The 14,591-nt window shown below is 37.6% G+C and overlaps 2 protein-coding genes across 2 annotated transcripts in view; one reads left to right on the forward strand and one right to left on the reverse strand.

Moving 5' to 3' along the window:
- MGAT4C (MGAT4 family member C) overlaps positions 1–14,591 on the reverse strand; it is a 674,409-nt gene that overhangs the window by 319,303 nt on the left and 340,515 nt on the right. The window lies entirely within an intron of this gene.
- LOC133041431 (small ribosomal subunit protein uS19-like) lies at positions 5,523–6,001 on the forward strand. Its single transcript, XM_061122059.1, has one exon. It carries the CDS (start codon positions 5,552–5,554, stop codon positions 5,987–5,989), a length of 438 nt encoding a protein of 145 aa, XP_060978042.1. The 5' UTR covers positions 5,523–5,551; the 3' UTR covers positions 5,990–6,001.

Below are 14,591 nucleotides of genomic sequence, written 5' to 3' on the forward strand. Positions count from 1 at the left end.
CTTCACTAGAGTTTTGATGAGCTCACCTGCCCTTGGGCATCCCAGTGATCAGATTCCTTTTTTTCCTTCACGCATATGAAAAGAAAAGGAATTCCCTTGGGGTACTCACCCAAGAACACAGGGACCACCGGGGACCTATGTAGGGTATTATAGCCAGCAACTGTACCCTGAGGCTCCAGGGTACTCCCCTTGCCTTAGAGCCAACACGGCCACTGCCTTCTTGGTTAAGATTGTTGAGAGAATCTTTGTGGGATCCTCTTTAAACCTTTTTGTACACCCTTCAGTAGAAGCTCCCTTGACTCCTTACCACACGGTATTTCTCAGTCTGCTACCTCAGCTACCCTACCTCAGTCCTATGAAGTCTTTTCCTTAACCGCCCATCACGTAACTCTTCTACATTGTTATTAGCCTTAATCCTGCTACTTTCCTTCCTTCTATTACCAAAGAAGTCTCTCATGACTGTTTGATCCTCACAGACCACCTCTTGACTGCTTGTGATGATCTGCAAGAAATTTCTTTGGGTAACGCTGCCTCCTATGGTTCACTGATAGTTTTTATTTAAAAGGTGACAATGTTCTGAGTATGATTGCAACTCTTTTTGATGTTATTGAGGTTGCATCTTTATCTATGGCTACTTCAGCCCAACAAGCTGAATTATACCCTCTTATACAGGCTTGTACTTATAAAAGCATAAAACTGTCAGCATATATATTGATGGCAGATACGCTTTTGGAGTAGCTCATGATTTTGGGATGCTGCAGTAGATACATAGCTACCTTACTATCAGTAATAAATAAAATTAAATATTCAGTAATTATTGGATGCAACACTTTTACCCACTGCTTTAGCTATTTTTAAGATTCTGGAGCATTCTAAACTTGACCATCTGGAAGCTAAGGGAAGTCACCTTGCTGATATTTTTTTTAAGAAATGCTGCACTTAAAGAAACTTACAGCAACCAAAGCTCCTTTATGGTCCAAAAGAATATTGACCCAAATGATAATTAAAACTTGGGTAGAGAAACCCACCAACTGGCCTCAGAAAAGGAAAAACAAGATTGGAAACTCAATACGTGCTGATAAAAAAAAAAAAAAAGCTCTGGTTTGGACCAAATAACAACTTAGTCCTAATGAAGACTATAAAATTTCTATTCCTTTCTATTGTAGATGCATTAAGTCACTGATCTTCTGACAAAATGATAACATTCATGATTCAACATTAGTGGGGAAACATTAACCATTAGGCTACGAAAAGTGCGTCCTTCACTTGCTTCCGTTTTGAAAGTAAAATACATGGAAGCCTATTTTTGCACTTCTCCTGGACATTTTAAGCTAATAGACCATTGGAGGTCTGACAAATAGATTTCATATGACTTACACCATATCATAAATAAAATATGTTTTAGTCATGGGCTGTATGCTTTTCCACTAGACGGAAGCCTTCCATTGCAGACAGGCCACTCCCTCTTCTGTGGCTAAAGCCCTTTTGGAAAACAGTACACCAATTAGGGGAATGCCTCTTGAACCTCACATTGATCAATAAACACATATTACTGGCCAGATTACTTTGAGAAGTCAACACTGTTTGATTTTACAATACTTTCCCTGCAATTATTATATTCAGCCCTCTGGTTTAGTCAAACACAGTAATGGCATTATTAAGACTCATTTGGAAAAGTTTATAGAGGTTCTTCAAATAGTTTGGTCAAAAGCACTATTGTTGATCTTTTTAAATCTCACATCCACCCCTTCGGGAACTCGTAAACTCTCACCCTTTGAGATAGTCAAATGACACTGAAAGCGCTCGGATCCTGTTTCCTTTCTGAAAAAAGAAGAGATCCTTCAGTATTGCAAAGGTCTAATTTCTTGATCAAAAATAACGATGTTTTGGTAGGGCAATCTTAACACAGTACACTTTTGGAAGGTGAAGACTTTAAACTTTACACCTTGCAGCCTGGAGATATTGTCTTTTGGAAAAGATACCTCAGGAAGAACTCTTCAATCTCACTAGAAAGGCCCCTATCAAGTATTTCTAACTAAATCTTGTGCCAGCAAAGGCCAGGGAATAGACTTTTGGATTCAGGTGACACATCTAAAAAAGTGCCAAACATTGACTATACCCATACACCATCTGGAGACCTAAAAATAAATATTTCCCAGAATTGGAGCAGGTAACATCTGAGGAGACTGCTTTCCAAAGTTGTCCAGTCTAGCTGTGTTGGAAGTTCACCTTCAAACCTTTGATGATGGCAAAACACTCAGACAATCTCCCATGTCTATGATCTACATAAAATGGAAGGAGTTTAGATTAAAAAGTGCTGAGAGCTCTTCCTACTAGCCCTCCTAGTTACTCATATGAGATTCAATAAGTTTCCAATCAGTGCAATTTTCCTTGAATATGAAACACGACATCCAGGAAATGTCCCTCTTGGCACTAAGGGGGGAAAAGTCACCGTAACTAGAAAATCTGTGAAAAATTAATAAACAGAAATTTCAATTAAATAGAGTGAAGAGACCAGAAGAGGGACCTCTCATGCCCTGCAGTTACAGCAGAGGCCAACAGGAAGAAGAAAGAGTCCTCTTCTTTCCCAACAAGACTCCGCTGATGAAAAGCTAGGGATACCTTGTTTACCAGTCCTCTCAGCTTCCTTTCCCTCCATTATAAAGCGTTCTCATTCAGCAGAGCTGTCAGAGGACCTGGATGTGATTCACCATGGTTGCAGACCCCAAATTATAACTCTCTGATGATCTCAAAGAAGCCCATCCTTGCTGGAAAAATACCTGGTAGTTTGTTTTAGGTCAACAATTTTTATAGATATTTAAAAAATCTAGATACATTTTAATATTAATTCTATGTGTTTTAAATTCTCCAAGATACACTATAATTTTCCTTGATAATACAAGAGTCTTAAGGTATCTATCCTTATGTTTTGCTTTTCAACAGTCTCTAAAACCTTTGTGTAAAAATTGTTTTAAAAATTTAACAATTAAAATAATAGAAAAAATTATGTGATACTTTTTATTTTAAAATACAAGGTCATTTCAGTTTTGTTGTTAGACATTTTGATCTAAAGTGCAATTTCTACATGCATGGGGTTTTTTTTTTTTCCATTTTTTAAAATATGATTTATCTGATTGTGGTTTTTATCAAGAGTTCAAATATGCTCTTCTGGGGATGGAGTTCAGTCATTCATCATTTTGTAATAAATAATAAATAACATCAAATCAATTAAATTATTTGAATACCTAGTTATCTAAAGTGTGCATTCTAAAGACTACAATATCCTGTGCCTAAAATACAACATTCATATTCTTGTTCTTCCAGGTCCTAATTTTTATTTAATTTGAGATTTGCTAGGACATGAAAAAGAAAATTTCCTCTTGGATGCAAATATAAGAATTAAAAAAAAAATTCCAGACAAAGTGAAATTTGTAATTTGACTTTTATAAAGTTTTAGCAAGTATCTTGACAGTTTGAATTTTTTTTTTAATTATAAAAGTTAAGGAGAATATTGGGAGACATCATTGAAACCTTAGTATATTAATCTTTTAAAAAATATTTTAAATGATACAGTTATTCTCCTTTTTTGCACTTCTATTTGTATATATGTTAATTTTTTTTTTTTTTAATTTTTGGTTTCATATTGCCACACGTGGGATCTTAGCTCCTCAAAGAAAGAAAGGAAGAAAGAAAGAAAGTGAAGCCGCTCAGTCATGTCCGACTCTTTGTGACCCTGTGGACTGTAGCCTACCAAGTTCTTCTGTCCATGGGATTCTCCAGGCAAGAATACTGGAGTGGGGTGCCATGTCCTTCTCCAAGCTCCCTAACTAGGTTCAAACCAAAGCCCCCTGCATTGGTAGAATGGAGTCTGTTAACCACAGGACGACCAGGGAGTTCCCAGATGAATATTTTAATGAAATGTTTGAAATGGCTTTTATAAATTATATTTATTCAAGTACTACTATGTTCTTTAGTACTATGCTCTTTTGAAACATATTATTAATTTTTGCTTTTGAGATCAGACAGCTCTTTACATGTTTCTCTATTCTAAACCACTGCTTTAAAACACTGAACTAACATGGCTAGTATTCCTTTTTTAGAGTTACCATCTTATCAACATCTTTTATCTTTTTCTTGTCTTTTTTTAAGAGATGAAAGCAAGATTAATAGTATATTGAATTTGTTAGAAAAAAAGAATTTAGAGTTTCTTTTAAATTTATTTTTATTAGAGTTCCTGCTATTAGAGCTGTAAGTATTTCTGCTTTGTTGAAATTCAGTGGAAGTGATCAGTAAGAAAGTCATTTCATTTGCTTTGACTTGAAAATCAGAGAGAATATTCTCCAGAAACTACCTCCCCTCATTTTTGGTAGCTCAGGAATGTGCTCAAATAGGAGTCATAGAGCATCCAGTTTTAAGACTTGAAAATTGCAGTAGTGTGAGATAAGGTGCTTTAGACTGAGTTTGTAAATGTTATGCCCGATGTCCGAATCCCCGAGCGGGAAGAGAGAGAAGGCTTCCAAGACAATGCAACTCGCAAAAAGGGAAGTTTATTACTGTCTCGAGCCAGGGCCTTCTGCCACAAACATCACAATGGTGCAGGGTCAGAAAGCGCCGAGCTCAAGCTTGTTACACAAATTTATGAGATATGCAAAAGCGGTTAGTAACTGGCTTAAGCGGATTGGTTACATGTTTGCAAAGCAATTCTATCCGTACAGACTTTCGCGGGCTTTTCAGCTCTCCCTTTGTTCTTACTGGGCGCATATTGATTGGCTGGCTCCAGGTTACTTGATGGGGGTAGGGAATCTTACCATTTCGGGGGAAGCTAAAACTTAGGTCCAGGCCGCCCGTCATGGTATTAACCCTGGCAGCCTCACATTAAATACATCAAATTTACAATAATGCCTGCTTCAGTTTCTGTGTACATAGTCAGAAGGGGGACGGGAGTTAATTTCAGATTTTAATCATTTTTCAAGTAATTATTTAAAAGATTATAAGCTCTTCAGAAACATTGCTCACTTTTATTGGCTTTGTCCCTTAAATGCTATTGTAAAATTCAACAACACATGAGGTACCATGTATAGTATAATTTTAGAGGGATTTGGAAGACAATTAATAAAGCCCACAAAAATATTCTCATGGAGGTTATCACGCTAACTATCTATATAATACCACTAGTCATATGCATACTTATTGACAGAAAACAGAAAGAAAATAATTTGTGGAATTTTAAAAGATCTCAATGAAACCCTAGATAAAATGGATATAATATTAAAATTGCTTATATTAATAGAAATTTAAGGTAAAAATTTATAAAGTAATAAAACTGATGGAAACTTAACTCTCCCCATTTCATCATCTATCAAATTTTCAAAAATTTTATGTGTTTTTTTTTTCCCAGAAACCTCACTTATAGATAGAGCGATAGATAAGTAGATAGTGATAGCAAGCAAGGAAAGATGGTAGTGTACAGAATGTTCTTATAAAATAAAATTACCTAAGTAAAAATGTCTGACAGGGCAGAACGAAAGATCCTTTCTGAAGAACCAGCAAGATGGCGGAAGTGGAAGAGAAGAAGAAGCGGACCTTCCGCAAGTTCACCTACCGCAGCATAGACCTCGATCAGCTGCTGGACATGTCCTGTGAGCAACTGATGCAGCTATACAGTGCGCGCCAGCGACGGCGGCTGAACCGCGGCCTGTGGAGGAAGCAGCACTCGCTGCTGAAGCGGCTGTGCAAGGCCAAGAAAGATGCGCCGCCCACGGAGAAGCCCGAGGTCGTGAAGACGCACCTACGCGACATGATCATTCTGCCCCAGATGGTGGGCAGCATGGTGGGCGTCTACAACGGCAAGACCTTCAACCAGGTGGAAATCAAGCCTGAGATGATCGGCCACTACCTGGGCGAGTTCTCCATCACCTACAAGCCCGTGAAACATGGCCGGCCCGGTATCGGGGCTACCCATTCCTCCGGCTTCATCCCCCTCAAGTAACCTGCTGGCCAATAAAAGCAGAGTTCTCTAAAAAAAAAAAAAAAAAAAAAATGTCTGACAGAGTTCTCAATATATACCCTACTTCCTCACATCCATTCCCTTTGTTCCTCCTATTAGGGGAATCACACTGACTGAAACCGTCCACCCTGGCCAGGCACCATAGTAACATTTGCATGAGTTGTTTTAAGACCTGAGGTCTTGGTAAGGAACGTGGAACAAATAAGCCACCACCAACTGGAAGAGTTCAGGAAAGGTCAAAAGGAGACATCACATGTCTGACCACCTCCCAGAATCCTTCTCTCTGGCATCCATCTTGGCTGAACAAGGTGTGCACCACCAGGAAGGACTCTGAGCCAGAATGATTGGCTAAAGATGACCCGGAAATTAATCCCATCACCATAAAACCTAAGACTGTGAGCCACGTGGCAGAGCTATTCTCCTGGGTTCCCTTCCCCTACTGCTCTCCACCTGGGTGCACTTTCCCAATAAAACCTTTTGCTTTGTCAGCACGTGTATCTCCTCAGACAATTAATTTCCAAGTGTTATTCAAGAGCCCAGTTTGGGGCCCTGGAAGGGGTCCCCCTTCCTGCAACAAATGGTGACTCTGGCGGGGACTCTTCTTCACTGCGACTGACAGCCTGACCACTTGGGGTACCCAGGGACCAGCTTGCCTCCTGATGGACCAGACCCAGCGGCCACAAATGGGACCTTTATGTCCCTGGTCTCTTCCTGATGTGGAAAACTGGCCAGAGTGCCCCAACTAATAAGGAACAAGAGACTTTATTGACCTCTCTCCGCTTCCCTCTCTCTTTCCTCTCCTTAACCCTTCCTATCCTTCCCCTTTTTTCTAGCCCCCTGGTCCTGGACACTGGAATCTGGACAAAGGACCTCAGCCTGAACTGAGGATTGGATACTGATCACCTCCTCTTGGCAGAGAACTCAAATTCTGGTTCTGTTCTGGTGTGATTTCAGGTAGGGCCAAGTTTCAGTCCTCCCTTCTCTAGAGGCTCAGGGTAAAGTCCCATAATGCCTGGGTGTCTGCAGGTGGCAGGAGATGTCTGTAAGACCATCCCTTTTGCTCCCCTATCCTGCCTCCTCCCGCTTCTTCTTTCAACCTGGCTTCCTTTCCTCCCTTTGAAATCTTTGAAGACCTGGGATATTTTCATTTGCTCTGTTAGTACTTCAATCTGAAGTTCTGTGCCTCTATAGGAGGTTTTCTGAGAGACTGCATTCTTGTATTTCAGGGAGTGTCTGATGAGTACTGCCAGGTCTATGTGTGTGCTTTAACTCTGTGTTTTGTGTTATGATTTTTGATGGCCACTTTGCTTCGTCTGGCCACCATTTGGTTTAGACCTGCCACCATTTTGTTAGAGCTTGATTTTATTTCCCCCTGTGCCTTGAGACCACGGCTCTCAGGAACACTCATCTAGGCCATCTCTAACCCCTGAGACTGAGGGAAAACGGGGAAAAGCCTTTAAAATTTTTATTTATTCCAACTGTTTTTTATAAACTAGTAAATTTTATATTGTAATAGCTACTTCATGACTAAGCTTAGAAAATGAAGCTAGATCTTGTGTTGTTTCTGTCTAAATATGTCTTGGTATGTCTTTGTCTTTGGATAATATTTTTGAGATTAATTTGTAAATGAGCTCTATTTAATTGGCTTAAAGAAAAGTAAGCACTTACAAATCAAATAATTCTAAATGAAATAATAAATTTTAGGTTTATGTGAACTGGGACATATTCAATATAAAATATCTGATATTAATGTTTGTTTATTGACCTAATATAAACATGTCTTAAAGTAATTAACATTAAGTAGAATATTTTCATTGTCCCTAGGTGTAATATAAGTTAATTATTATCATATCTGTTACAAGTTTGTCAACAAGGAAATTACCTCAAGTGAAGAAACTTCCAAAAAAAATGTAAATGAGATATGAGATTTTAGATAAACTCTATTAGGAATAATTATGCTTTAGCAATATCTGTCTAAAATAGTCTCTCTAGACTGGGGTAACTTGAATTTCTAAGGGTTGTGCTAAACTAAGTGTTGGAAGTCTATTGAACAGTTAGGTCACTTCCAAATAAAATAAAATTTTGAAACATTTAGTACTAAATACTAATTTCCTTTTACAGAAAAACTAAAGAGATTTGGAATTATAAATGGATAATGTTGGTGCCATCCTAAAATGTTCTAAGAAAGTAAGGGTTTTAGAAATTATCACTGGTATTTATGCTCACCAATCTATAAAATGCTAAAAGTTAGTTCTTATTTGCTAAAGGAAAGTAGAAAGTGTGTTTTTAGTAAAAAAAAAAAAAAAAAAAAAAAAAAGGTATGAAAAAATACTAAAGAGTTATACATGATCAGGATTTTCTAAAATTGGATTACAATTAGTTATATAAATGGATTTTGTTAGGAATGACACAACCATAGGAAAACCAGTTAGAGCTAACTAAGACCAACATGGTGGAGTCGACTTTCACTAGACCTTGAGCCTCAGTATATAAGCCCATTGTGACATATCAACAAGCTAGATGATATATACATCAACATTGACTAAATCTGACCAAATGTTCTAAACCCTTTTAATTGATTTTTTTTTTTGACAAAACTTCCTAAATCAAATTCTTTTGAAGTTCCTTTGACTCTAGCTAACTTTGGGGTGCTTCAGAGGGCCCCTGAAACATCCCAAACAGAAACATTAAACTAATTGTGTTTATTTGGTTGGTGAAATTACATGAAAAATATTATCAAATGAGTAATAAATCCTCTCACGTTATAATGTATGGTAAATATTACAAATATAATTACTATAGAAATTAGATGGAATTCTTAACATTCTAATATGTCCTGGTATTCTAATAGAAAACCTGATGACTTCACAGAAGCTAACAAAAGGACTGAATGGACTAGGGAATGTGCTTGTAACTTTTATGGTTTCTATCTGAAAAATTACAGGCATGAATCTTGTGTTTTCTGGGAGTAGGAAAAACCTTCCTCTCAAGCTAATTATGACAATAATTTGGCAAAATTATACATTGTAAACAAAACAATGATATTTTCTGACTCCTCCAGAAATTGGAAACTCTTAGGTTTCCAGCAAGTTTATCAAATGAGTTAGGAAGGTTATCTCACTAACAGGTACAAAAATCTCAAGGAAATTTTGAGACCTTAAAAAGGGAAGAATTCACCTAGATTTGTTAGGCAAAATCTGTGATAAGCCTTTGGAGTGAGTTTCCCAGCCCTGTTTTATTTTAAAAGTTCAGTCGGAGACTCTATAAATGTTTCAGCAAAGTAAAAAGTTTGTGGTCAATTATGGTTATATAAATCATCAGGCCAAATTAGTGAGAGCAGACCTATTTTGCAAACAAACTAGCTTTAATTTGGTTATATTTGATAAAAATGGGGGTAATTTTAGGGAGAAAAAGATGTTTCAATAAATGTTAAATCCCAGTTTGTTAATGGAAGTCTGCATCTAGTAAGACTCATTTCTTGGATAGTTCTTTGCTGTCATGTGATATTAATGTAAAATTTAATTGAATTCTTAAAGAACACCCTAAGTTTGTTTCTAAAGTTTATCTCAGTAATCTATCTTTGGATGAAGATCAGATGCTTCATGACCTGCAACCAGGACTGGAAAAAGACATAATTTAAGGGATTGTCTCCAACCTGGATGGAAGGACTTTTTTAAAAATCAGGTGCTCTTAACTAGCTCATGCACATTGAAACTGAAGGGACAGATTAATTTTCACTTCCAAAGACCCCTACACTGGACTGGTCTATAGAGAAGACAGCTGACCTGATCTCACCTTAAAATGATGCTCAAACAGAGGAGCAACTACACTACACCAGGATGAGAAGATGACGACATCAGAGGTAGACAGCTTGCCCAAGATGCTGGACCTGATTCATTTGATCATTTATAATGTTTTCTTGACTTCTTAGACCTTTGCATATAAATCAAATGCTTTTCTATCATAGGCCTGATCGTATGCTAGTTTTAGAAATCAATCCAATTGTTGGGTTTGTGTCCAATTACCTGTGTCTAGTTCTGGGTTACCTTGGTAAATTTCTCTACTACAAGGTTCTAATTGGTTGGCCCTGAGAAAATTTACTTAAAAAAAAAATATATATATATATATATATATATAGTCATATTCATGTCACTATTGATATTACTAGATGGGATTCCCTCACTGGGCCAATTAATAATGCCTGCTCTGACTCTGGTCATAAATTTGAGTTTTCTTCTATTACTCAAGTTCAATCAGAGCAACAAGAAAAGTTTCAGCAAAGGAAAAAAATCTCCGACAATTACAGGATGGATTTATATAGATAACAGCAGGCTATGGTAATTTAGGTTTAAAGTCTCCTCTATGTTGGAAACAATTAAATCATACTGACGATAGTCAGTCTAGTAGCACTAGAAAACTGGGCTATGTGCCTTATAGATAGTGTCAATATATAATTTCCTTGGAAGATAAAGATTCGTTCAGAATAGACTAAGTCAGATGACCTGGGATATACTGGGCTATATCTAATGGAAGTTCTTAACTTAAGTTTTACTTGTGGCTTTACTAATATTGCTGGCTATGTTATCTGTATTTCACCTGTTGTATAAAATTGCTGTTTCTTACACTCCCAAACGTGTGACTGAGGCCTCTGATAAAATAATGTATAGTTCCATATGAGATCAATGATAGTAACCATGTAACTCTAGATATGGGAAGAAGCAACAAGAGGGCATGTTTTCCTGGGCTAAGAGGCTAGTAAGACAGGTGGTCCAGAGAATTTTGGATACTGTTTTAAGGCCTAGTCTAGTAACAGCTCATTGAGTGACCTGTCAACAAAATATTTGCCAAACCTGAGAATGAACATTCTCAGCACCATGGGATAAAATGGTCATGAAATGCCCCCCTCAAAATCATGGTCAAGTTTGTGAGCAAAAAAGGGTTCTGCCAAATGAAAACTTGCCATCTACATCTACAAAGATTAAATCATGGCCACTGCAACTGCTGATCTTCAACTCCCCTGGAAGGAGTTCAGGGTGAAAATCAGTGATGAGGCACACCGTGCTCTGGGAAAAACTGGCAGAACAGGCTTTCAGATAGATCTTTTCAGGAGATTTTATGAGTTTCAATTCTTACATCTTCTCATACTTAGAGAAACACTGACATCATTAATGGTGACATCTGCTTTGGCTATTAAGGAAACTTTTACAGTTAAAAGTCAAAATAGAGTAGTTATGGTTCAGAAATCCTGGGAAATAACTAGTGATACTATGGGTATAATTTCAGACTAGACCTTGTATTGCTAAACACTTGAATTTTCTGAGTCATGTCAGGCTTGGATGCTGCCATTCCCAAAACAATGTCTACTGGAAGCTAGTAACTGCAACCTTACTTCTTATAAAACTAGACAACTGGCTACCTGGCTACAAGTCTCCCTGAAGTGCCAGGTCCAGACTGGGTTTTAGGCCTATTCTTCTAAAAGAAATGAGATTTGTCTATTAAAATTCCAGTTATCACTCCTCCAGCTACTTCTAATTGGGTCTGTTACACCAAAATGGCAGACCAAAGGATTGAGATTTTAATCATACAAGACTCAGATCTAGGACTTGGAACTGAGGAATACTTCCAATTCAGTGTCTATTTTCCAAGCTGAGGCAGTCCTATGCCTCATTTTGACAGGAAGTTATCAGTCATAGTTGCCCAGTTCCCTAAATTAAAACTGAGCAGGACTCTGTGGCGCTCTGGAGTACAGATTTGTTCTGTGTTCTCCATTTCTTGTCTGTAGGATAGAGGCTTCATTCAGCCTCCTTGACCTTCCCTGAGTTCCAAAGGGTGGATTCAAACAATTGCTAATCAGGGACGGGAGGGGACACAGAAACAGAGGGGAAAGGATCAATGGTGGTACAGCCGTGAGACAGGGTCCTGGTTCCTACTCAAAAAAATATGCATAACAATGTCTTTGAGTTCTTCTACAGAACTGGAGCCCCCACCCAGGTGGAGGATGGTAACTTCAGACTGAACACAAGATTCCTGGAGCACAGCTCTCTTGCCTCACCACCAGCCAATCCAAAAAAAGTCACAAACCCTGTAACCATCGCCCCAAATATTGCCTTCTGTTTCTGAGGACCAGCGATGACCATCCTGTTAGGTCTCCTATTTGGTCTCTGTCTATTTCATCTCTGAGAGGAAGGATGTTATTACAAGGGTGAATGCTGGTTTCAGGCAAAAAAATACCTTGACTTAGATCATGTAGAGAGAGGCTTCTGCTCTGCTAGGCAGGCCTACGCCCATGCACAACAGGAAGAAGTTACAGAAGAAAGCAACCTTGGCCCTAATTCCCAAGAAGTATCTTGAATATGAAGTCTCTCAGGGTGGAGTTGTTAGGGGAAGCACACTGACTGAAACCATCCATTCTCAGACAATTAATTTCCAAGTGTTAGACAAGAGCCCAGTTTTGGGCCCTAGCAGAGGTCCCCCTTCCTGCAACACTCCTATTCTCTTTGTCTCCCATTTCTATTTCCGTGGGACTAGAGCAAAATGATGTACAAAACTATATAGTATTCAGTCCTTTCTTCATCCAGATTCATCATTTATTTAACTTCCTAGTACATTCATTTCAATCTTTATTATATGAATTTAGAATAAATAGAAGGGGAAAAGGTAGAAGCAGTGACAGGTTTTCTCTTCTTGGGCTCTAAAATCACTGTGAATGGTGACTGCAGCCATGAAATTAGAAGACAATTGCTTTTTGGCAGGAAAGCTAAGACAAATCTAGACAGCGTGTTAAAAAGCAAAGACAAAGGTATGTATCAAGGCTATGGTCTTTCCAGTATTCATGTATGGATGTGAGAGCTGGACCATAAAGAAAGCAGAGCACTGAAGAAAGCAGAGCACTGAAGAACTGATGCTTTCCAACTGTGGTTCTGGAGGACTATTGAGAGTCCCTTGGACTGCAAGGAGAGCAAACCAGTCAATCCTAAAGGAAATTAACCCTGAATATCTTTTGGAAGGACTGATGAAGCTGCAGCTCCAATACTTTGGCTATCTGATGCGAAGAGTCAACTTGTTGGAAAAGACCAAGATGCTGGGAAAAACTGAAGGCAGAAGGAGAAGAGGGCAACAGAGGATGAAATGGTTGGACAGCAACAACAATGCAATGGACATAAACTTGGGCAAACTCTGGGAGATAGTGAGGAACAGGGAGGCCTGGCATGCTGCAGTCCATGGGTCACAGAGAGTAGGACACAACTTGGTGACTGAACAACAACACATGCATTAGATAGTTAATACTCTGTATATGGGAATAATAATTTAAGCAACTATATGAAAAATTATATTATAATATAATATTTATGCCACTGAGATAAGATATATAAAAATTGCTTAATAAAATATCTTGTTATCAAATCTTAATAATTATATATGTTTATGTGTTAATTTTTATACCTGATTAGGTAAATAATAAATATGCTTATCTTTATATACATATTAATCACATAGTCATGATTTTCTAGACTGTAGATGATATAACTCATTAGCTAAAGAAATACTGAGTTTCATAATAAAATTTTGTTTTCATTAACTTATTCCTTTGGACAGAGTAGGGGAAGGAGAGACTAGGAAGAATTGAGAGAGTTGCATGGAAACATATACATTACCATATGTAATATAGATAGCCAGTGGAAATTTGCTGTGTGATGCAGGGAGCTCAAAGCAGGTGCTCTGTGACAGTGATAACTTAGAGGGGTGGGATGGGGTGGGAGGTGGCAAAGAGTTTCAAGAGGGAAGGAACAAATGTATACCCATGGCTGCTTCATGTTGATATATGGCAAAGACCAACACAATATTGTAAAGCAAGTATCCTCAAATTAAAAAAAATAGAATTTAAGAAAAATAAATGATAGTATTAAAGGATGACTTAAACACTTAACTTACTTGCTTATGACCATAACATTTTATTGAATTAAGATGAAATCTGGTTTTGACGTCATCATTAGCCAATCACAAAATTAAATTGTACAAAAGAATTATATAAAGAAAAGAAAGGAATCCATTCAAAGACAATCACAGTTTCAGAGCATAAAAGATTTGAAAAGTTGATATCTTAGATATCTTAGATATAATAATAGCTAATTATAAATATTATTTTTGAACATCATCATTGTGAATACATTTGAAGAAAGACTACACTTCTGATTTAAAGTATATGAAACATATTTTAAAATACCACATGCTTCTTTGTGTCTAAAAATTTTGTTCCTAGGTATGGTGGCTGAAGAATTGTATAAAATAAGGAAATATATATTTTTGTCATATTGTTTTTATTTTGTATCAGGGAATGATAAAGTATAAGAATTAAAATGTACATAGCCCATAAGTTAACCTGCCTCTCACTCTTAAGCTACATGTGAAAGTAGTGAAAGTTTAGTCACTCAGTTGTGTCCAACTCTTTGAGAACCCATTGACTGTAGCCTGCCAACCTTTCTCTGTCCAGGGGATTCTCCAAGCAAGAATATTGGAGTGGGTAACCATTTCCTTCTCCAGGGAATCTTCCCAAACCAGGGATCAAACCTGGCTCTCCTGCATT

Source organism: Dama dama, chromosome 3 (assembly GCF_033118175.1).
Source record: "Dama dama isolate Ldn47 chromosome 3, ASM3311817v1, whole genome shotgun sequence".
Lineage (NCBI taxonomy): Eukaryota > Metazoa > Chordata > Mammalia > Artiodactyla > Cervidae > Dama > Dama dama.